The sequence below is a fragment of the Pteropus medius genome, unplaced genomic scaffold (assembly GCF_902729225.1).
Source record: "Pteropus medius unplaced genomic scaffold, Ma_sr-lr_union100, whole genome shotgun sequence".
Taxonomy (NCBI): domain Eukaryota; kingdom Metazoa; phylum Chordata; class Mammalia; order Chiroptera; family Pteropodidae; genus Pteropus; species Pteropus medius.
The window spans coordinates 802,403-824,702 of NW_024352789.1; the positions used below are offsets into that span (position 1 = coordinate 802,403).

At 63.5% G+C, this 22,300-nt stretch overlaps 3 protein-coding genes and 1 long non-coding RNA gene across 10 annotated transcripts in view; 1 reads left to right on the top strand and 3 right to left on the bottom strand.

The window, feature by feature from the left end:
• Positions 1–707: 707 nt before the first annotated feature.
• On the bottom strand, positions 708–4,708 carry EFNA4 (ephrin A4). The gene is made up of 4 exons (XM_039849877.1): positions 4,503–4,708; positions 2,275–2,570; positions 1,809–1,877; positions 708–1,411 (listed from the first exon to the last, which is right to left on the bottom strand). Exons 1-4 carry the CDS (start codon positions 4,613–4,615, stop codon positions 1,275–1,277), a joined length of 615 nt encoding a protein of 204 aa, XP_039705811.1. The 5' UTR covers positions 4,616–4,708; the 3' UTR covers positions 708–1,274.
• Positions 4,709–5,743: 1,035 nt separating this feature from the next.
• On the bottom strand, positions 5,744–15,577 carry ADAM15 (ADAM metallopeptidase domain 15). Of its 5 annotated transcripts, none has more exons than XM_039849869.1 (23): positions 15,415–15,577; positions 14,193–14,299; positions 13,518–13,594; positions 12,946–13,024; positions 12,718–12,794; positions 12,431–12,629; positions 11,670–11,735; positions 11,511–11,579; positions 11,259–11,428; positions 11,042–11,126; positions 10,471–10,619; positions 10,211–10,385; positions 9,883–9,975; positions 9,449–9,753; positions 9,169–9,364; positions 8,850–8,927; positions 8,404–8,476; positions 8,054–8,192; positions 7,636–7,705; positions 7,006–7,077; positions 6,528–6,599; positions 6,169–6,293; positions 5,744–6,074 (listed from the first exon to the last, which is right to left on the bottom strand). In XM_039849869.1, the coding sequence occupies exons 1-23, from the start codon at positions 15,491–15,493 to the stop codon at positions 6,032–6,034; spliced, it is 2,598 nt and encodes an 865-aa protein (XP_039705803.1). In that variant the 5' UTR covers positions 15,494–15,577; the 3' UTR covers positions 5,744–6,031. The 5 variants fall into 5 exon arrangements, with proteins under 5 accessions (XP_039705803.1, XP_039705804.1, XP_039705805.1 ...); XM_039849872.1 differs by lacking the exon at positions 5,744–6,074 and adding an exon at positions 6,855–6,925 and having other exon boundaries at positions 6,168–6,293; XM_039849870.1 differs by lacking the exon at positions 7,006–7,077 and having other exon boundaries at positions 15,415–15,576.
• Positions 15,578–15,679: 102 nt separating this feature from the next.
• LOC120592260 (uncharacterized) lies at positions 15,680–20,693 on the top strand. Of its 3 annotated transcripts, none has more exons than XR_005650082.1 (3): positions 15,680–16,027; positions 16,633–18,337; positions 18,994–20,693. It is a non-coding gene; the product is annotated as an uncharacterized LOC120592260 (long non-coding RNA). The 3 variants fall into 3 exon arrangements; XR_005650083.1 differs by having other exon boundaries at positions 15,680–16,023; XR_005650081.1 differs by lacking the exon at positions 15,680–16,027 and having other exon boundaries at positions 16,235–18,337.
• The window catches only part of DCST1 (DC-STAMP domain containing 1), a 14,929-nt gene continuing 8,643 nt past the window's right edge, over positions 16,015–22,300 (bottom strand). The window contains exons 9-16 of the mRNA XM_039849878.1: positions 22,003–22,160; positions 19,918–20,017; positions 19,708–19,803; positions 19,487–19,613; positions 19,075–19,191; positions 18,481–18,623; positions 18,206–18,319; positions 16,015–16,266 (exon numbers count right to left, since the gene is read on the bottom strand). Of these exons, the coding sequence (XP_039705812.1) occupies positions 16,015–16,266; positions 18,206–18,319; positions 18,481–18,623; positions 19,075–19,191; positions 19,487–19,613; positions 19,708–19,803; positions 19,918–20,017; positions 22,003–22,160 (1,107 nt within the window). The remainder of the gene's footprint in view (positions 16,267–18,205; positions 18,320–18,480; positions 18,624–19,074; positions 19,192–19,486; positions 19,614–19,707; positions 19,804–19,917; positions 20,018–22,002; positions 22,161–22,300) is intronic.

The window sequence follows — 22,300 nt, forward strand, 5'->3', positions numbered from 1 at the left end:
CTAATCAGCACAACATCCACCTATCGATCGTGGGCTGGTTGCCAGGCGGGCCGGCACCGTGCCCGTGGCGGCTGCGGGGCACCGGGCGGGCAGAGCACAGCTGCGGGGGAGGGGGCATCCCTTCCCCCGGCTCCACCCAGGGCACCGTACAGAAAGACGGCCCGGTTGGGCTCGGGGAGGGGGGGGGATGACAGCCTGGCCTGCCAGGGGTGGGAGACAGTGTGGGGCTGAGAGCAGGGGCCCCTCTCCTGCCCCACCCCTCCTCCCAAAAGCGGAGAACAGAGACCTGCAGAGCTGGGAAGGAAGCTTTGATCTGACCCCACCTTCCCCGTTCCAGGCCGGGCACCGCCCAGACTGCCCTTGGGAGGAGGGACACCAGGATCCCAGAGACCCAGGTATCCCGCAGCCCAGGTGCTGCCTTCCCAGTAGCCCTCCTCGGTGCCACCGGGGCTTGGGCAGTGCCCCAAGTGGGTGGGCTGTCAGGGCATCAGCCCCTCCTCAGCACAGGAAGCCAGCTAGGGCGATGGGAGAGGGTGCCAAGCTCCACAGCTGCTGCTGGCGCCCACGCCACACTGCCCAGAGGGGTGCCCACTGAGGCCTGGCAGGGACGGCTTGGGCACAGCTGGCATGGAGGTCAGGCCGAGCCAAGCTGAGAGCAGAGGCCGCAGGGGGTCCTGGTATGAGGGAAGTGGCCGGAGGGCAGTCGGTTGGCGAGAGCAACGAAAAGATGGGTGGTTTATTGAGTTTGGTCCAGACACTTATAAAAATACAAATCGGTATGAAACTCGGCCTCATGGCCAGTCTGTCTTCACAGAAGACAAATGAGTGACCCCCTGGGAGGGAAAGGTGCTGCCCCAGGGAAGGGGCCCGCAGGGCACTGGGCACAGACAGCAGGCCTGGGCTGCTTCCTTGCCCTGGTCCAGCAATCCACCAGCCCCAGGTCTTCGGCCCCAGTGGGCTCAAGGAGTCAACCCCACCGAATCCCAGTCTTCCTGGGGGATGGGGCGGGACCATCGAAGCGGCTGAGGGAAACCCTGCGTTTGTCCTGCCTGGGCTCCAGGTGCCCAGGGCTGTCTGCAGCTCCCCGTAGGTCGACTTCCGCCTGGGACAAGGGGCCAGCACCTGCGAGGGCCAGCTCCGGTCCACTGACCTCTTCCATCGCTCCGCCATCTTGTCTGTCTGACTCGGCACTCCCAGCTCCGGTGGCGGGGCTCCTCCTCCCCAGAGTCTTGTGGGGTGCAGGGTCCCAGGGTGGCGGGAAGGGTCCGCTTGGCTCAGAGAACTCGCAGGAGACGCAGAATTGGGAGCAGCAGCAGCAGCAGGAGACAGAGGGGGCTGGGAGGACCCCCGCCTTGCCACCCCGATGTGCCACTCTCTCCAGGGCTCCCAACGGGATGGGCTGACTCAGACTCTGTAGGGGGAGGGGGGCACCGATGGGTCCTCCATTCCGGCAGACTCCGTCCTCCCTATTTGCTGTTCACCCCCTCCTATTCTCCAGGGTCCCAAACCAGCCGCTCCCTTTTCACAATTTACCACCTCATCCTCTCCAAGCCCCGACTTCCGAGTCTCCCCAGATTGCCCCTAGAGACCACCAGTTCAGCTAAGGCCTTTGAGGGCCTCGTCCCTGTACATGTCCTTCTGCGGGCACAGCACACAGGGCTGCAGTGGAAGCCTCCACAGGCTCAACCAGGGAGAAGAAGCCTTGCCTGAACCCCTCAATCTGATGCTCCCAGATTCTCCCCACACCTCCCCCATTCCCAAGGGCCCCTGTGAGCCAGAAGAGCTGCCCCCCATGACCCCCCACTTGCTGCTCTCCTTGCAGCAGACGGACACCTGGAGCCTCAAGCACTGGCCGGCACTGCCCGGCGTGGGCACCGCTGGGGTTGGGAGGGAGACGTTAGCACAGGCCACTTTGCAGATTCTGTTTCAGACCTGCCCGGCCTCTCTCCGGCCCAGCTCCCTGGAGAGCTGCTTCCTTTTGGGCTGGATCCGGATGCCGGGCCCCATGCATGGCCCTGCTCATGCCCTCGCCCCCGTTCCTAGCTCCCCTAACTCCCTCCTCCTCTCTGCAGACTCACTCTAGACGCAGAGAGTGAGCCCTGGACTCAGCTTCCCCCACTCCCTGGCCAAAGCCCCACACCCCCCAGGCCTGGCCTTCACTCCCAGTGCCATCCCTGCCCCTCCCCTCCAGCTCTCAGCCTTGACTGCTGGCACCAGCAGGGGCCCCACTCCCCCAGCTTCCCCAGGAGGTGGCCATTGTCCCTCCTCACTCACAGATGTAGTAGTATGTCTCTCCAGGTAAGAACTCGAAGCCAAGGGAGAAGGGTGTGAAGCGCTGAATCTTCTCTGAGAATTTAACGGGGCCGAAGGGGGCAAAGGGGCGGGCGCACTCCCAGCGCTTGAAGGCGCCTGCACCCTGCGCCTGGCAGGCCTCGTAGCCCGGCCGGTCCACCATGTACAAGGCGAATGTCTCGGGGCCTGCGGGGGGCCCTGGCCCGTCATAGTGCGGGCAGAAGATGTCCAGGTAGTCGTTGAGGCCCAGCTCCACCACCGCGTCTCCTCGAAGCAGCCTGTGGGCACGAGGTGGGCGTGGGCTGACGGTAACATGGCACAATACAGCTGGGTCAAGGCCCCTGTCAGCCTCTCCCCACGCTCTGCAGAGGGAGCAGCTCAGCCAGGCCCGCGCTCCCCAGACTGATGGCTCTTGAGAGACAAAGGGAGTGTAAAAAATGGATGAGGTGACAGGTTCAGAGAGGTTAACCTCGGGCCTCAAATGTGAGAAGGCCTCTCACCACACCCCACCTTTTGGGTAGGAGCTGCCACCTATCTCTGTGGCCCCAGCAACCAAGCAGGGCCCGGCACAACACCCGCGCTTGGTCAATGTGGGGTGATGTCTGCTTGGAGGAAGCTGGAGCAGAGGCAAGGGGTAGAGACCCCGGCCCCCAGGGCAGTTCACAGCTGAGGTGGAACCTGGGAACAGCAGCCTCCTCAGAAGACGCAGAGACCTCAGGCCAACACTGAAAAGAATGCCAGGCCAGCACACAGAGCCGGGCCAGGGGTGGGGGGTGGGGTGGGGCAGTTGTTGCCATGGAGGCCACCTGGGGCTGAACAGGTGAGCAGGCTGCCTCCCCCCCTCAAGCATCAAATACAGTATGAACCACTTGCCCCCTCCCCACCCGACGCACAGCCCGGCTTGACCTAGGAAAGGCCTCCCACTTGTCCCGCAGTGGGTGGTCCATGGGCCACCAGCATCAGGAGTTCTGATTAGAAATGCAGATTCCTGGGTTCAGCTCAGACCTACTAGAACACAAGCCAGACCTTTGTACGTTTTGTTCCACAGCCTCCTTAGTGCCTGGGAAAGTGTCCTGCACAAGGACAGCCCCCAACAAACATCTGTGGATTGAATGAATGAACCACAAACCTCAGGGTTGGGGGCTAGGAACCTGAATTTTTATCAAGTCCTCCAAGTGATTCAGAGGCAATGGTCTGGAACAGAGAGAGGAATTCCTAGCCAAGCAGGAGGACAACAGCTCTGATCACTGGGTATGGGCTGTAATGACCTGCCCCTGCTGCCTGCCCTCCCCAGGGGGCCTCTGGGCTCCCAGAGGGCAGAGGCTGGGTCTACTCATCTCTCTAATCCCCACACCCTAGCACAGGTCTTGGTACACAGTGCGTGCTTGATAAATGCTAGCGAGTGAATAAATGCAGAGTCACAGATTGTCTCAAGTAGAAAATCAGACAGGAAAACAGATGGAGGAAGCAGAGAGGCAGCGGGAATTGGGGAGAGGGATGGAAATAGTCAAAAATACGGAGGTTCAAAGGCAGGCAGCTCGCGGAGAGAGAAAGAAATAATAATTTATATCTGTACAGACTTCTCCTCTTTCAAACGCATGACCTCAGTTCGCCCGCCCGATTTCCCAAGGCACTGTGTATTGTTAGCCCATTTTACAGATGAGATAACTGAGGTTAGGGAGGTCAACCAACTTGCCCAAAGGCGATTCAACTGGAAAGATGGGGCCGAGGCTGGAGAGAAACAGAAGGGCCGATAATGACCGAGATGGAAACAGATGCCGAGCGAAATCAGGAGAGGGAGAGCCGGAGGGGGAGGCCCAGCGAGCCTGAGAGGGACCCGCGCTCTTTCACAGGAGTAAAGCCCCCTCCCTGGCTCGCAAGCCCGGCCGCCCCAGCTCCGGCCGGAGGGAGCGTGGGGATCACCGCGAGCAGCGAGGGGGGCGGGGCTCGGAGCGCCGGCCGAGGCCCCTCAGCTCCCGGCTCCGAGACCCCCTCGGGGCTGGGGTCCTCCACCCGCCCCCCCAACACGTGCGGGTGGGGGGAGACCCGGGGCGCGCCTCGCCCCTCCCCCTCCCCCGCCGGCTCAAACAAAGGAGCCCCGGCGCGCGGCCGGGCCCAGGCGGCGCCGCGCACAGAGCGAGAGTCAGGCGCGCGCCCGGCCTGGGAGCGCGCCGGCCCGGCTGGCCTCTGGCCGACTTCGGCCCGGCTACCTGGGGTTACTGGAGTTCCAGTAGAAGTCGTGGCGGAGGCCGGAGCCCCCTCGGAGAGGGGAGCCAAGGAGCGCGGCCCAGAGGACAGTCCGCAGCAGGGGCAGCAGCCGCATCGCCCCCGCGGTCCGGTCTGGTCTGGTCCGGCCCGGCCCGGCCCGCTTTGCCGTCGCCGAGAGAAAGGTACAAAGTGGAGAAGGGGGGGGTGCGGGAAAGGGGGCGGTGTGCGGAGACCCACAGGCCACGCCCCCGCTTAACTTTCCACCAATGGGAGCGCGTTTCTGCCTCTCCACTCAGCGCCAACTCCCTTTAACCCCTTGTGCCCCGTGGCGCGCGCCAGGTCAGCCCCGCTGCTACTGAGGCTGCACCGCGTCGCGAGGGGGCAGGCAGAGGGACGTATCCAATATTCAGGAGGGTTCTAAGGAGGTCGCGCCTTTCGTGTCTGCATTAGTACAGGGTAGAAGGCCTTATTAGAAGTTTGGAAGATTTAAACAGGAGCACACGCCCTTTACCCAGGAAGAGTAAAGTGAGGGCCGCGGCAGGATGCACGAAGCCTGTCCAGCCACCTTAGCACATCGCCCCGTTTTCTTTGCACATCTAGGGATAGCGCGGGGAGGGGGGTGGGGAGAGGAACAAATCGCCTCCTGGGACACCCCTTCTCCCCATCCCCCGCGACCCTTCAGTGGCGAGCTTGATGCTCACCTTGGGGTTGGCGCCTGTCCCTTTCCTCCCCACACCTCTGCTCTGGGCTGGGGGCCCACGCGGCCCCATTCCCGAAGACGAAGTAATGAGGTGGTTGCGGCTGGTACAAAGCACCTTTGTTCCCGAGCCCTCAGGTGGGGGCGGGGGAGGAGGCAGGTGCGCGGTCTTGGGATCGTGGGAGCCGCCGCCCCACTCCGCCCCGGCTCCGGGGCTCTGAGAACACCAGCCAGATCCACTTTCCCAGCGGCCCGCCAGAGGGGGGGACGGCGGGTCCAACAGCTTGGCCGGTGTGTCGATGGTCCCCCCAGGGCGTTGGGGGAGAGGGCTTAGCGACTGCGGAAGGCAAAAGGCGTACAACTTCCTTTGGTGCTGGATTGCTGGGCCATCCCAGGCTGGGCAGAAAGAAGCCGCGAGCATCCCGGAGACACATGCTGCCCTGTCCGCCCTATCCCGTCTTCGTCTGAGGCGGCAGCGCCTCCTGGTGGCCAGACCTGGAACTGCAGCAGGGGCGACGCGGCCTTTCCTGAGCGACAACGCTGAAGCGCGCTCCCAAGATCTCTCGTTTATTGCAACAGAGCAGAGAAAGGCTATGCACCCCTCCCTCGGCCGGGTCCGGCGCCCAGCCCCTCCCCAACTCCCAGCTGCAACTCCGTGGGCGGGTCCCTAGGGTGATGCTCCACGGCTCATGGCGGTACCCGCCGACTTGAGACACTGGCTCCGTTGCTTCCAGGCTCGGGTTCCTTCTGTCATCAAGGGGGACTTCAGGGGGCCGGTCCGCTGCCTCTTTAAGTTTTAAGTCCGGGTTGGAGGCAGCGGAACCTCAGGAGAGGTCAGAGGTAGAGCGAAGACGCGGCTGGGGGCGGAGGCGCAGGCCTGGAGTGCGGGAAGCCGAGAGAAAAGGTCAAAGGTCCCCTTTCCCCAGACCGCTCGCCCGGCCCACCCTTCCTCAGCGCCCCTCCTTGCCCACCTGGAGGGGACCATTAGCGGCGGGATTCCAGCTCCTGGGCCAGGCAGGTCACTTGAAGGGCGCGGGCCCTGCGGGTCCGCAGGCAGTGGTTTCCTTGGGGGTGGGGGCTTGGCAGGCCCTTGAGACTGAAGGAATGTAGGGGGAAGGGTCGGGAGAGGGTATTATGTTGGCCACCCCCATGGACTGGTGCTGGGGAACACCACCTTCTGGGGGTGGGGCAGCACCAGAGGTCACCTTTGTCTTCAGACAAACCTGTCACCCATTAGAGATTCCACAGGGGTATATGCCCTCAGGCACAGAGCGGGCAGCTCGCCCTGGGTGGGGGAAGAGGCTGTGCCCTTCTCTCCCTCCACTGTTACCTTTGGGTGCCTCACCACCGGGTCAGCGGGCAGAGGGTGGGTGGGGGGATTGGGCCGGTCAGCCAGCTCAGCCTGAACAGAGAGAGGGGCAGTGGCTGTGAGGGCACAGCAAGGGGCAGTGGGCATGCAGAGCTTCTCTCGAGGGATTCAAGTCAACATGCAAAATCAGCCAGGGGGCAGGAGAGAACGGGGACATGCGCGCAGGGCTTGGGTGCATGACAGCAGATGCCTGGGAGAGGAAGTTATGGGTCACCGTGGTGTCCCTGGCCGGCTGCAGTCCCGCCACTGACCACCAGATGGTGGTAGAAACCAAGGCAGGAGGCTCACCCTTTGCTGCTTCTGGGGCTCAGAGTGTCTGAAGGCTGAGGGGCACCCTGGTCCCCTAAAGAAGAGCACCACTGGCAGGGAACAGGGATGAGAACTGCAGTTGGGCACCAAGCCTCCCGCCTGCTCTAGGCAGGGCCTGGCCCAGGTTTACCTGGAGTCTCTTGGGCACAGGGTCAGGAGGCAGCGGCCTGGAGGGGGGTGCCGGAAAGCCAAGAGCACTAGCCTGTGAGAGAGCAGGAGGAGCAGACAGGCACAGAGTGGGGTGGGGGAGGGAGCAGAGACAGGTGTGGGCAGAGAGGGGTCAGTGCCCAGGGAGGGCAGTGGAGGCTGTGCACGCGGTTATTCAGTGCTTGCGGAGGGGGCGGCAGTGCTGGAGTGGACGTGCAGACCACCTCCACACACGAGCTCCTGCCAGCAGGTCCAGAGGGCTCAGGGCGGGGGCACTCACCAGGTCCTGTTGTACTGAAGGCCATTTTGGGCCCTACACCCTTCCCCTCCAGGGGCCGCTGCTGGGAGCGGGGGCTAGACCCACCTCTCCAAGCCACCAGCTTAGCCAGCTCAGAGAGCTCAGCAGACCCTCCTCTCAGTGACTGCCCTCCCCACTCCAGGCTGGACTGTGCAGCCAGTGGGGGAGGGGAGAGTTGGCCCTGGCTCCTCTGACTGACTCTCGGGCCATGCGAGTCTATTTCTGAGTCTCCAGCCTTCCACACCCCAGACCCAGGGCCCAAGCTGGATGCTCAGCCAAGGCGAGCGCTCTCTCCTCTGGCATCCAAGCACTCACCTTGGCACCTGGCATCAGCAGGACCCTCTGCGGGGGTCCCGGGCGTTCTGGGGGACCAGACTGGGCTGCCCTGAGCATGGAGAAAGGCAAGTTGGGAGAGGGCCCAGCCTCCATCCACATGTGACCCTGGAGCTGGGTTAACCCTCTGCGGCCAGCCCTTGGAGAGCAGTGTGTGTGGGGCCTAGGGCCAATCAGGGGTGTGAAGGGGAGCTGACCCGCCTGAGGGAGGGCCCCACTTCCCCAGCACCGGGGCTCCCTGGGGGGAGTGGCCCCAGCATCCCAGCGCCCCGCGTGGGTCTACTACCTGTAGGTGAAGAGTTCTGGGGGGGGCAGAGGGGAGGGAGGTGCTGGGGCGGGGGGAGGCTGTAGGGGGGGCTGTGGAGGGGGAGCTGGCTTGTAGCTTTGGGGAGGCGGGAACCTGTATTGGCAGCTGGGTCCCTTGAGCTGGCAGAGTCGCTGGCGTAGGCGGGCACGGTGCCAGTAGCTGGCACCGAGCAGCACGAGAATCAGCAACAACAGGAGCCCGACGGGCAGCCCTGTGGCCAGGGGGCTGGTGGCTGCGGGGTGAAGGCCGGTGACGATGAGCAGGGCTGAGACCCCCACGCCCAGGAAGAGGTGGGGGCAGGGAGAGGGGTCATGTGCTCGGAGAAGGCGAGGGGGTCAGGGGTCAGAGAGCCAGGGAGCCAGCGGTGAGCGGGAGTTGGAAAAAGAGGCGGGTAAAGGACGAGCCCTCTGCCCTCCCAGCGGCCCCGCCCCAGGCCGGGCTACCTGTGACCTGGGCGCTGCAGTCGGGGGGTGCCCAGCCCTCCTCACAGTGGCAGTGCTGGTCACTGTCGCAGACCTGGGAGGCACAGGTGGAGCAGTGAGGGGCTCTGCGCTCTGGGATGTGTTTCTTGTCCCTGGCCTTTGAAGACCCCAGGTGTCCAGACCGGAAGTGTGCTGGGGTAACGGGGCACAGAGAGCCAGTGCCCCGCGGAGAGCGGGCCTCTCCACCAGAAACTAGGTCGAGCTACCCCCGTGAGTGCCTCCTACGTGCTGGGTGTACCCCGGGAAGTGGGCACGATCATTACGCCCACTGGCCAGATGAGGACGCTGACCTCAGAGAGGTTAGTAAGCCGTCCCGGGTCACAGAGCAACGATTGGAACCACCTCCGAGGCCCATCCCTTCCCCCGCAGGCTCCCCACTCCCTTCCACCGCCCCCATCTCAGCTCACCCCATGCCCGTGGCATTTGCTTCGACACTCCTGTGCTCCCAGGAGACCCACAGACTGGCACCGATGGTCGATGCACACCTGTCCGATGGGTGAGGAAGAGCAAAGGTCACACTCTCGCCAACAGAGCCGAGGCCACACCATGCTCTTACAGATGGGGAAACAGGCTCCTGGGACAACAGGACTTTACTCAATGGCAAGTAGGAACGTGAGCTCCCCTCGGAGTCCACGCCTCTGACGCTGGGGGCCTGTGAGACCCGGGCACCACTGGCTGCGGTCCAGATGTCCCTCCCCACCTGGCCTTGCCCACAGGGCTGCTCACCAGGCCAGGGCCGCAGGCTGTGCCGGGCAGAGTCAGGAGGGGCTGGGCCACGTCGCTGCCCAGGTCCAGGTGTACCCAGCTGCAATTGACCTGGGTCCCGTTGGCTTCCAGTGTCTCCCAGTGCAGACCCCGGACTGAGCCCAGCAGAGGCTGGGCTGTGCCCCCCTGGCACTGGAGCTGCCCACAAATGGCATCTCTGGGGTGAAGGAGGAGGCACGGGGTCAGTGAGGCAGGGCTAAGGCCCCCGCAAACCCAGGGCAGCAGCCCTTCCCTCACTCACCTCGGGGCACAGGACACATAGCTGCCAGTAGGGCTGCGCCCACAGCTCCCGAAGGCGTCCCCCTGAGTATTGGCAGTGAGGAGGCAGAGCGGTGTGGCGGGCTGGGCCCCAGGTCCCCAGAGAGCCTGGCACTGCTGGGCATAGGAGGCGCAGCGCCCTTGCACGCACACAGCCTGTCCGCCAGCACACAGCTCGCCATCCCCTAGACTGACATCCGCGGGGCACTGGGAGCTGTCTCCCGAGCAGAACTCGGGCAAGTCACAGTCACCTCTGGCCGGGCGACACTCCCAGCCAGCCGGGCGCAGCTGTGGAGGGCGAGAGAGCATCAGCGTGGGTGCCGGGCCCATCCAGCAAGGCCCCGGGCGTCAGAATGACCCTTTCCACTCCAGCCCCTGGCAGGCGAGCTCCAGGAGGCCAGTCCAGTCTGTGCCCACCTGGCAGTTTTGGCAACAGGGTCCGTCGGATGCACACTGTGCCCCTGGCTGCAGCTGGCAGGAGAAGCGGTCGCAGCAGGGGTCTGCGCAGTCCTGTGGGCCAGGGCACGGAGGGGCCGAGCATCAGAGCAGGCGAGCCTGAGAGCCCGCCCCAGCCCCTCCTCCTGGAGCCCGAGCCCAGGAGGGTGCCCACCGTGAGTGGAAGCTAGGGCGACCCGCGTGCTGCCCCTCAGGCCGGGAGGTGGGCCCTTTAGAACCAGAGAGGGGCTCGGGTCGCTTGGAGAGAGCCCGCGAGGCAGGGCGCGGGCATGGAGTGGGAGGGGCTCACCTCTGGGAAGCCACACGCCGAGGGCTTGCCCGGCTCCGCGACCACGTTTCTGAAGATAGCGGCCTTGGAGGGCAGGTCGGGCAGCCGTTCGAAGAGGCAGCTGCCCATCCCACCCAGGAGGGCTCTCTCCAGGGCCTGTCGGCTGCAGTTGCTGAAGTTGAGGCCTGGCAGGAAGCTGGGGAGGGCGGCAAGGAAGGCTGTGGCTGCAGACCGCTCCCTGCCCCTGCCCTGTCCCCTCTGCACACGCTGCAGCTACTCACTCTGTGGAGCCGTCCATAATGCAGCTCTTGGCTGGGGCTGGACCTGGACAGGGGCAGCGGTTCCCAGGCGAGTCGTGGTCCAGGCCCAGGCTGTGGCCCAACTCATGGGCGATGGAGGAGGCGACTCCCAGGATGCTCGTGGAGTGGTCCTGTGGGGGTGGGGAGCTGCGGTCCAGCGCTGGCCGAACCGCACCTGTGCTCTCCCCCGGGACCTCCTGGGCACCCAGCAGGCACCACCTCCCTCCTTAATTGCTTCCGGAGGAGAGCTCAGGCCTGGTGGTAGGAAACTTGGGTTCTGTCTTGGCTCCGTCCCCCTCCCTCGCTGTGTGGCCTGGGGAGGTGACCTCTGCTCTTTGGGCCTCAGCTGCCCCCCGCCCCCGCCGCAAGGGGAAGACCTCCTAGGCGAGGGCAGTACACTGATGAGCTGGCCATTTAGTAAGGTGCCCAGTCAGCAGAGGCCACGATGCACCGCTGCCCTCTGTGCCCACTCTGTGGGGGTTCAGTGAGTGAATGGTACCCCGACTGGGAAGAGCCCCACCGGGACTGCGGGGGAGACTTGGAAGTAACTCACCATGTTCACACCTCCTGAGTAGTCGGGAGAGCAGATGGAGTTCTGGATGGCCATGCCCACCGCGGGCCCAGAGAATGAAGTAGCACTGAGGGACAGAGATCAAGGTCACGCCCCAAGGCCAGGGTGGCCAGAGCTTCGGGGCCTCTGGTAGGGAGCTGGGGTGTGAAATGGGCCAGGCCAGGGCAGAGCCGCCCCGCTGACAGCCTGGGGCTCTTACGTCACCAGCTGGGCACTGTCGTGGGGCAAACGAGGCAGCAGGTTGGCCCGGCGCCAGCGGAGGAAGTTGTGCAACGTGACACCTGGGTCTCGGCTCATCTCGATCTGGTCGTGCTGGGTCCAAGCCTCCAGGCCCACCAGCGCCACACGCACGTTCAAGGGCCGGAAGAACTGTGAAGGAACCGGGGCTCAGGACAGGGGTTCCCATGGCCGGGGTGGGGGCTGTTAGGGTGCCACTCAGCCTGACACTCACTGTGTCCAAGAGGAGGGCCACCTCCAGCGTGCGGTTCACCAGGTGCTGTAAGTCCGGGTACCGCTGGACCTGTGGGTTAAGAGGTGGCCGTGAAAGGCGGCGGGGGCAGGCGGGGGCAGGCGGGGGCAGGGGAGGACACGCAGGGCCCGGCGAGCTCACCTCCGAGTGATCAGCCACAATTACCAGCTCGATAATCTTGGTCTCTGTCACCACGTCCCGCCTCCACTGTGGAAAGAAGGAGCATCAGGCACGCTCGCTCTCACCGCCAGCAGCCGCGTAGGGCTGACCAACCTGTGTCCACTCCCTCCGTGTGGTCAGACAGAGGCGCCTGAAGAGCCCATTGACAGACGGGCCACCGGGAGCCTGGGAGGCCAAGGACTCGCCCCAGGGGGACCGAGAGTAGGTCACGAAGCTGGGAGCAGAGCCCTACTTTTCTGGCTCCAAATTCAGAGCTTTATCCAAATTAAAAAATAACAATAATAGCCAAGGCCATCAAATACTTACCATATGCCAGGCACAGTTTTAAGTGCTTTATGTATACACTGGGTCATTTAATCCTCCCAGCAACCCTATACAGTAGGTAGTTTTATTATCCCCATTTTACAAATTAGGAGGCTGGGTTCTTATGGCTCTGTGATCGATATTTTACATAGCCAAGTGTGCTCTCTATAAATGGGATCACGAGACCCAAGGATTTGAGTCTAGGACTCACATCCGAATCCTGGATATACTACTTATTAGCTGAACGGCCTTGGGCACCTGGGCCTCTCACACGAAGGAGCTGCCCAGCGCCCACTTCCCAGGGCCGCTGGGGAGAGCGAAGTCCTGGCACATGGCAATCGCTGCTTTAGTAGGAGCTGTCGTCACCGTGAACGAAGCTCTGAGGGTCCCAGGGCAGCCCTCCTGCCGCTCCCCCTCACCCGGCCACCGTGTCGCTGTCCCAGCGGGTGCTCTGGTGGAGCCTGGGGGGGCGCCGATTCCCGCCGGCTCAGGGCGCACGCATAGACTGGCGGAAGGAGGTCTTGGATCCGGGAGACCGAGATGGTGGGAGGACCCCGAAGGTGCCCAGGCCCCAGCTCCAGGGCGTAGCTTTTCTCTGGGGACAGGATCACCAAGCCCCTAGGGAAAGATGCAGGAAGTCAGAGACTCTTCAGCTCCGTGCCTCACGCCTGCCACTCCCCACCTCCGCGGGGTCCGCCCCCGGTACCTGAGGCCGGAGCAGGTGCAGACCGAGGCCCAGGAGTCCGCATGGCCCTGCACGGCTCCCTGGTGGCAGCAGTCCTCCTAGGGCACAGAAACATAGCACCGCTCGAGGGACAGGCCAGGGTTTGGGGTCGCCTGTTGGGGAAGAAACGCGGCGTCCTCCCACGGCCTCCGGTTGCCCCCTCCCTCCTACCTTCAGGCCGGAAACACGGCACAGGCCGGTTGGACTCACCAGGGTGTGGCCCTCACTGACCATGCGGGTGCCATCAGGCTGGTACCACACCAGGGCTGGGCGGCCTGGGACGAGCTCCCTGTGGAGGCAAAGGAGGGTGGTGCCAGCTGCCTCCCAGGGTGGTGTAGTGGGAGCCCGAGGCCTGAAGGTGGTAGAGGGGTGTGGCGGGGGTGGGGGGCGGGGAGGGGGACAGGAAATCCCCCAACCTTCCTGTTCTTTCAGAGTCAGCAGAGGGTGGTGGCTGGGCCACATACTCTGCCGGGCACTGGGGGTTCCAACCAGCTTTCCCACACATTAGCTCTGTGACCTTGGGCAAGGTGGTTTTTTTGTGTGTGTGTGTTTTTTAATTTTTATAAGAGTTTATTTGAGCCAAACGGATGACACACGCCAGGGAGCAAGAAGTCAAATGCTCCCTTGGGCAAGTTATCCAACCTCTCTGTGCCATGATTTCTTCATTTATAAAATGAGGACAATAGTAGCAACCGCTGCCTCTCTTCTGGGGTTGCCGTGAGCAACCGGGCACTGAGTGTCGCTAGCCATGTCATTATTGTCATTACCGCTATCGTTATTACCCGTTCCGTAGCAGCTCCAGGATGTGACTCTCACCATCCAATTCCACTTTGATCCGCAAAGTCTCGGGCACATTGGTCTGTGGGCACCACAGGGCAGGTCACCTCCCTGATCCTGCCCGAAATCCCGACCCTCCCCAACCAGAAAATGTCAGGCCCTTAGGAGAGCACCAGGATTAGATCACTGGTGGGGGGTTCGGGAGGGAGGGGCCAGGAAGCCCCGCCTGGCCTGGGGCATTGTTCTGGGGGGTGGCGTGGGGAGGTCAAGGAAGGTATCTGAGCCGCCCCCCTCTCGGCTTCCTGCCCAGAGAGGAAGCATCGTGGAGGACCCAGTGCAGGCCCCAGCCCTTCCTCTGACTCAGCTGTAGAATTTGGGAGGGGGCATTCAGTAAGACCTCAGTGCCCCACTGAGAAAACCGAAGACACAGACCAAGAAAATGGGTTTGGCCTCTGCATCTCCCAGGGGAGATGGACGGGCTGGGTGGGGCTGAGACAGACAGATGTGTGTCCAGGGGAGAGGGGGATAAATGAAGCCAGGTGTTGGGGTGCGGTGGGAGGCAGCGGACCTGGGTGGCCACAGTGAGGTCCGCTCACCTGCTCCTTGGCCCAACCTTGGCCCCTGAGACACCTGGCTGGGGGGGGGCATGTTTCTTTATTTGAGGGGAGAGGGGGGCTCACCTGAAGCACCTCTGTTAGGCTGAGCGTGAGGCCGTCCTGAAGGGCCTGGGCCTCCGAAGCCCCGCTCAGGGCCCTGGCTGGCCTGGCCTGCTCCTCCTCAGCGCCACCTGAGGGACCCCCCAGGACACCCCAGGAGAATGCTCAGAGAATCAGCACCAAGGCTGGGGGTGGCTGGTGCCCTCTGACCCACCTGAGTCCTGCATTGCATGCTGGGACTTGAAGGAGAATACTAAGGAGTGGGGGCTTCTTTCCAATATTTTGCTTCCAGCCCAGCGACGCCAGGCCTCCCCAGAAGGAAGTCCAGCTTGCCCAACCTGTGGCCCCTCCCTGTCCCTCTCAGGCCAATCCTAGGCTCTTATAGGGACCCTCCTCACTTTCCACTCCCACCCAGTCTCCCCCCACCAGGAACGCCCCCTCTGAGGACTGGGGGAAGCCCTGTGGCCTGGCGCCCACTCACCCTCCCCTTCCTCACATAGGAGATGCTGGGAACGCCCGTTTCTGGGTGAGCAGTGCAAACACCCCCCTCCCTAAACACCCCTGTGCCCAGTCCGGCACACCCGCTCCCCACAGCCTCCGCTTCCTCCCCAGACTCGCTCGCCCCCCCCACCCCACAATGGCCTCTCTCCTCCGGACACCGCACCCGCGCCTGCCCTCTCGGCCCCCGGCCCAAGACAGCAGCGGGAAGTGAAAGTTCCGAGGAGGAGTCGGTGTCCCAGCCTCTTTCCTGGCGAATTCTCCCCTCTCTCGGCGTCTCCCGGCCCCTCCCGCTCAGCCAGGTTTCTGGGGGCCTCAGCACCCGGGAGGGGGACCTGACCGCTCAGGCCCGGGAGGAGGGCGGGGAAGAATCCCCTTCGCCGAACCCTGAGCCGTGTCCACTCGGCGCCCTGGCACCGGTGGAATGGTCAGTTAGGGCCCTGAGAAGCGAGACGTCGGTCCCGGGGGTTGGCGACCCTCTCCCGCGAGCCTTAGGGAATGGGGCGCTGCGCTAGGCCTCCTCGGTGCCCGGTACCGGAGCCTTGAAGTATCCGGGGACGACGCTGAGGATGACCCTCCTTCCGTCTCCACCCCAGTCGCCGGGCCCTCGGCCCAAGACAGCAGACCAGGGCGGGCCGCGCTCTGGTTGGGGTCTCCCAAGGTCTTCTGACCCCAGCACCTCAATGCCTCCCGACTTCCCTGCGCCTCCTCCCAGTCCTCCCCCGCCGGCTCCCGGCCAGGCACTCACCTGTATCTGGGAGCGGCCGGGAGGGCAGAGGGCTGCCGGCGCCCAGGAGCCCCAGGGCCCAGAGCAGCGCCAGCCGCATGGCAGCGGCGCCCCGGGCCGGCCGAGGGCGGCAGGTGCTGGGCCGCGCGCCGAGGAACCGCGGCGGCCGGGTCTGCCTCGCGCACCCCGCCGCGCCGCGCAGCCGCCGGGCCCCGCCCCGCCCCCTCCCGCCCGGCTCGGGCAGGCCCCGCCCCTCCGCCTCGGCAGCCCCGCCCCCGCCGCGAGCCGGTGCTGAAGCCGCGAGCCGCCGGAGACTGCCGCCCCGCCCGCTCCGCCCTGCACCGCGGCTCCCTCGCTGCGCGCGGAGTGGGAGCCGAGGCCCGGTCCGACCCGGCCGTGGGTCCGGACCTGTTGCTGCCATCCCGCCCCTCGTCAGCTCCTCGGCACTGCGGCGATCAGGGGCCAGTTCTGCCGACTGCCCGGCAGGCCGCGCCCGGCTCCCCGCCCCGCTCCCCCCGCCCCCGGACCCGTACCAGACCCGAGAGGCGCGGGCAGCAGGAGTGTACGCGGCATTTTATTAAACAGGAAGGAGCGAGGTGGGAGAGCGAGCAGGACGCCCCTTCACTCCGCGTAGGTAACGTCGTCGTCGCTGTCGCTGAAGGCGGAGGAGGAGAGCTCCTCGCGGGGTGTGCAGGCGGGGCACCGCTGCCGCATGTCGTCCCAGCACGACCTGCAGTACACGGCTTTGCAGTCCGGAGTCTGGCACACGTAGGACTCGGGCGTCTCCGGGGCCTGGCACACCACGCAGCGCCGGCGCAGCCAGGGGCGCAAGAGGGGGCAGCGGCGGTGCAGAATGTCCGCCAGGCGGTGGCGCTGTTGGGAGGTGAGGAGGGTTTAGAGCCAGTTGGGGAGCGAGGAGGGGAGAAAGAGGCGTGAGGGGAACTGGACAGCGCTTTTGCCTGAAGTCTCAGGGCGTGACATGCCCCCATGCTGGAGGAAGCTGGACTGGGTGAAGAACCCTGGAGGGCAAGGATGCTATCTATGGAAGTGGGTCCGAGAGAGCCTCCGGCCCCCCACTCTGTGATGGAGAGGGGAGGATGCAGCCCTGGTGTCTCCCAGCCGGTGACAGCAGCTACCTTCATTTGCATTTTCCCATAAGTCATCATATTTGGTTCTCACAGTGCGGCTAAGTGAGTAGGGCAGATAAGACTGTCACTATTACGTTCCCTCACTTTACAGATGAGAAAGATGAACCTCGCAAAGATTAAGTGACTTTCCCAAAGGCACACAGATGGCGAACGCTCAAACCTGGCCGGACCCAGGGACCCTGATTCCCGATCACAAGACTGGTGCTTGACGCGCCCTCTCTCTTCACACAATTGCCAGGAATTTTCCGCAGGCCATCTCATCAGGTCACTCTTTGCTCAAAAAACCCCAGAAGCCCCCTGCCTGCCAGCCAGGAGCAGAACTCCTTGGCCTGGCGTTCAGGGCCTTCCACAGTCTCCGTCCTTTTTAGCCTCCGCTGCCACTGACCCCTCCCTGAACTTTGCCTCTCCTGTGCCAGTCTCCCCCTCGACTGGCCCTGGCACCTGGCGTTCCCTTTAGACTCAGAGCGTTTGCACATTCTGTTCCCTCCGCTTGGAATGACTGCCTTTCCATCTGCCCATCAAAATCCATTTGACTTCAGGACAGGGCCAGGGACTCACAGTGCGTTTGTTTTTTCATCAGATATCCATTCATTCAGCCCCTATTGTGCGTCACGGGGTGGGAGATCTAGCACTGGAGGAAAACGTGAAGCAAACAAAATCTCACGGTCATGAGCTTTGTTAGGGCTGATTCAATAAGAATGGCTACCGCTCATTTTTTTTTTTTTAATGTTGGGCCCTGTACTAAGAAACCGTAAGTAAATGAACTCAATTCAAACAACCACATAAGGCCGATATTGTTATCATCGTCATCTGTTTTTCAGATGAGAAAAAGGATGCTTGGAGGGGTGGTCACTTGCCTAGGGTCGCACAGTGACAACTAGCCCGTGTACAGAACTGCCATATGCCTGCAGTACGGCAGCAAAACTCATTTAATCCTTGCAACAACCAGATGGAGTAGTTAGCTCTGTTTTACAGAAGGGGAAAACCAAGGTGCAGCATTGAAGTAAGCGCTCAAGGTCCTGCAGTTGTCACAGGGGAGGAGCTGAGACTTAAACCCAGGCCCTGGGCTGCAGAGCCCACACCTGACCACCACTCCATTACGGCCCCCTAGTGAGCTGCCTACAGGTCTGTCGACCCCCATTCTTCAGAGGGGAAAACAGGTCCAGTGAGGACCAGGGCCAAGGCCACACCGGAGTGTGACTGGAACCTGGTTCTTTCCACTCCATGCCCTTTCTATATACCATGTGTTTGTTCACGAGGCTCTCTGACCCCCAGGCCACCTGCCCTGCCCCCGAACTGCACTGAGTTTCTGGTGTGCAGCCCTCTCAGTGTGACCTGTGGCTTTGCTGGTGTCCCTGTTTCTGATGAACCCCCCTGGCTTTCCCGTGACCAGACTCTATCAAATCTGATTCCCGCTCTCTGCCTGCTTCCTGGTGCTCCGCCGACTACCTCAGGCTGGGCTGGCTTCTGGGGAACAGAGATGGACACACAGCCCTGGCCTCCCGGAGCTGAAAGAGCAGGGCCCTTGGCATGAATCATGACAGGACTCACCGGACATCAGGAGGCCTGGGGCTGGGTGGGGCTGGGTGGACTGAAGGGAGGCGCCTTTCTCCCAGGGTTCTCGGACCCGGCCAGGAGCCACAGGGGCCTGGGCCTGGACTTACTGGAGCCCTCTGCTGCTGAGCCTGCCTCACGATGGCCGCCCTCCTCAGCTGGGTGAAGGCCGCTCTTTTCCTCAGGAGCTCGTTGTAGAGGAACAGGATCCGCTTCTTCTCTCGCTGGAGCCAGGGAGAGGGGTCAGTGCTAGCGGCAGTGCCGGGGGGGGTGGGGGGGATGGGGCGGGAAGGTGTCCCCTAAACAGGGCAGCGGTGGGGAGCTGGGTGCAGGCTGGTGTGCGCGCATGCGTGCGCGGGGCTGTCGCGGGCCCGGGAGGGCGCACCTTGGGGAAGTAGAAGGCTGCGATGACCCGCCGGAGCCGGTAGCCGAAAGCCTGGAGCAGGCAGAGACACACCAGCAGGCCGACGGGTAGTGCAGTCCTCACGTAGGCCCTGGCATCGAGGCACACGGGCTGGGGCAGGCAGGCTGGCGGGGGACGGCGGGGCAGGCCTGTCAGGCGTCTGGCCAGGACCAGCCCAGGGACAGAGCAGCGGCGGATGAATTCCCCGCCCCGGCGAGGGCACAGCTTAGGTCCCTGATACCTTGCTGTCCTCCCGCCTGCCCTTCACCCAGCAGAGCTGCTCTTGCCGTCCTGTGGGCACTAGGCCCCCGTGGCTCTTTGCTTAGCATGGCACAGACGTAAAACCTTTCCATCGGCGCCGGAAGCTCTGTTGGACGGCGCCCCTGGCCTTGAGGCCCCAGCGCCCAGAAGCCTCTGACCCAAGTCCGTCATCCTGCACCTCTTCGAGTCGGACCTGATAGTTCCTGCTCCGACTCCCCATCTCACCTCGCCCAGGGCCAATCGCCCGACTCTCCGCCTCGGAAAGACCCCGCCCTCGCTCTCAGTCCCTCTGATCCCGATCTCAGCGTCACTCACGCATGTTGCTCGATTCCACCACCGACTCCGACGACGTGTTCAGGGCCCCGATGGTTTTCCGGAGAAGCCGGGCGAGCATGGAGTCTCCACCGACTTTCACCTCCAATTTGTGACTGCCTGAGGCCAGGGTCACAGTGGGGCAGGGTGCGCGTCAGGAAAGTCAGAGCCGAGGGGACGGGGAGAGGTCAAGGCAGAGAACGGCCTCAGCTGCGCTTTCCCATCCCTCCCTGTCGCAGAAACGAAGGGGGTTGGACGCGGAGGACTCCCCCTCCCCCCACCCGTGACCTCTGTCGGGTTGCAGGGCCGAGAGTTGACCCCAGGAAGAGGTGGCATGATGGGAAGAATCGGGGCGGAGCGGCTGCGCAGGGGTGGGAGTTCCGAGGGGGGCGAGTCTCGGGGGACCGCCGCTCACTGCGGAAGGAGTACTGTAGGAAGGAATGGTGGCGGATGGCGTCGAAGGCGGAGTAGAGGGACCAGTCCAGCCCACACAGCACCGCCAGCAGCAGCAGAACGGGCAGCGTCTCCAGGAGCTCCGGTATCTGCCCCAGAGCACCGGGGTGCGGTGGGCACAGAGGCCCCTCTGCCGCCTCTGCCCGCGCCCCCTCGGGTCCGTGCCTCCCCTGCCCGCCTCACCAGGTTCTTCATTTCCAAGGCCTGGATGGTGGGGTCGTAGGGGAAGATGACGTCCTTCTTCTCGGCCTTGCGGAGCGGCAGCAGAGTCCGTTTGCCCTGGGAGAGAAGGCGTAGGATGAGGGGCTCCGGGGCCCCCTCGTCCTCCCCTCTGCCCTCCTGGAGGGCGAAGCCACACGGGGCACACGGCAGGGCGGGGCTGGGCCCACTCACCAGCTTCTTCCTGCGTTCGTCGATCTGACAGAAGTAGGTGCTGATGTAGATGTTGTCAAAGCGAATGTCCCCGTTGTAACTGTCCACATAGGAAAAGGACCTGCGGACGCGGATGGCTCCATCTCGGTTCCCGTTCTCCTCACCCGCCTCCCACCCCGGCCTTCCTCAAGGCACAGTCATTCAGCCGACCACTGAGCACCATCTACATCCCGGGAAGAGACTGTCCTGTCCTCCAGAAGCTCGTGGTCCGGTGCGAGACAGACACCAGAGGGGACAGATGCGATGGGGACTCGGCCCGCTGGGAGCGCCAGGCGCGTGCCGGCCTGTGCGTGCACGGGACTGGGCGAGGCCTTCCCAGGCGGGGATCTCGCAGGATGAGTATCGAGCGGAGGGAAGAGCGGGAGCAAAGGCACGGGGGTGGGGACCCCTCAAGGTCGCAGGAGTCCCCTGATCCACGCTGACCCCCACATTCCCCTCTTGCGTCCCCACTTCTTGGCTGCGACTGCAAAACATCTCCTGGAGGTTCCTTCAAGCAGAGCTCATCCCAACCATCAGGTCCTTTCTCTGAGTCTTCAGTAGAGCGGTGTTTTCTGTGTGTGCGTGCATGCGAGCCTGTGAGTGCACGTGCCACTGTGTGTGTCTCCTAAGGTCCCGCATCATACTTCAGTTTCCCAAGGAAAAAAGTTAATTGTCGACAATGTGTATGAAACTGTAAAATTACATTAAATAAACTCTGTAAACAGCACGGGTTCCAGTGCTGTTCTGGGACCTTGTAAGAAGCCATACACATCTTTGCCTTTAAGACAGAAACAGCCATGAATGCAAGGAAAGACTGTGAGCGCCCCCTTGTGGAGAGACCTCCGGCAGCTGCGCAAGGGCCTCTGGAGCCTGGGCCCCGCCCTGCCGCCAACGCTGCCCCTTCAGTGAGTGACCTCACCAGGTTGAAAGCCTGGAAGTGCCCACTCAGTGCCCCCTTCCTTCTCTCCCAGAGCTAGCGCTGAGAACTGCTGCACCTACCCCTTCCTCCATCCTTCTCAGGCCGGCTTCCTGCCACACCCCACTCCAGCCAGGCTCCCTAACCTCTGACCCAGCTTGGACTCCTGCCTCCAGCCTGCCCCAGTCCATCCTGCCACCGCCCCCAGTTCGGGGCCCTCCTGCAGGGCTTCCCAGACTCTCCTGGCCATGCCCGCTGCAGCTGGTCCTCTGCCCACCACATCCCACAGCCTCTGGCATCCTTGCCGCAGAGACTGTGGCGCCCCAACTGCAACCTTTCGAAGGCCAGCTGTGGCCCTTGCAGGGGCGTCTCCTCGGCTCCCACACCTGCCCTGCAGCCCTTGACTCATCTCCGTTTGGCGGACGCCTCTCCGGCCCACCCTTTGCCATGAGCTTCTCGAGGGCAGGGACGTGGATTGTTCACCTTTGTCCTCCCACAGGCACCCACGTAACCACTCACTGGCAGTCCCTCTGGACCCTACACACAGGGACAGACGGATCAGGAGCCCCTGCGGCTGTCCCCGCCCAGCCCCTGCCCATCTCAGGCATTTGGGAGTGGAGACAGGAAAAAGAGGTTCCCGGGGTCGCCAGGCGGCTGAGCCAGGCCCAGGGCAGCCCAGCTGGACGCCAGGCTGGGTGGGGTTGAGGACTTTGGTCCAAATGGAGGGAAAGTAGCTGCCAACGCAGCAGGCGGTAGAAAATGAAAGCAGAATTGGACGATAAAAATGGCACAAAGTCAGAGCCAAGGGGAATATGAAGGGCAAGGAAAAAAATCAAACGTCGAAGCGAAAAGTAAAAACGTCAGCATCGGGATGAAGGCTGGAAGGGGCAGATGAAGGGAAACGGACGCCCTTTCAAGGCGGCAGGGCCCAGGGTAACGTTTCTTCTGACAAAATGCCCACGTTTCCTTGAACTCTGTGTAAACAACGAACCCGCCTTTATAAAAGGCAACGTTAAAGGCACAGGAACGTCGGCCTTGGGAGTTGGGGGCGGGCTCTGCGGGTCCAGCCCTCCTAGGACTCCTCAGGGCGGGGCTCCCACCCCGAGCCCCAGCCGGGGAAGGGGCGTCTGGGGCAGGGGCGCGGGGCTCACGCGTGCAGGACGAGCAGGAAGGTGCAGGAGAGCAGTGCGTGCAGCAGCCCGAGGGCCCACTCCAGCTGGGCCTCCTGCTGCCTCACATAGTCCCGCAGCCCGGTGCTCACGTGTTCCCAGCTCGTGTTGACGCCCAGCAGCCCAGCCCGCTTCTCTTCCTGGTGGAGGGCACAGGCGCAGACCCAGCCTGCCGCAGCCTCGCGGGCCCAGGCCCAGCCTCTCCGCGGCACGCCCTGTCCCCTGGCTCGTCTCTGGTGCCCCACTCATGGCCTGTCCCCCGGCTTGTCCCAGGGCCTGC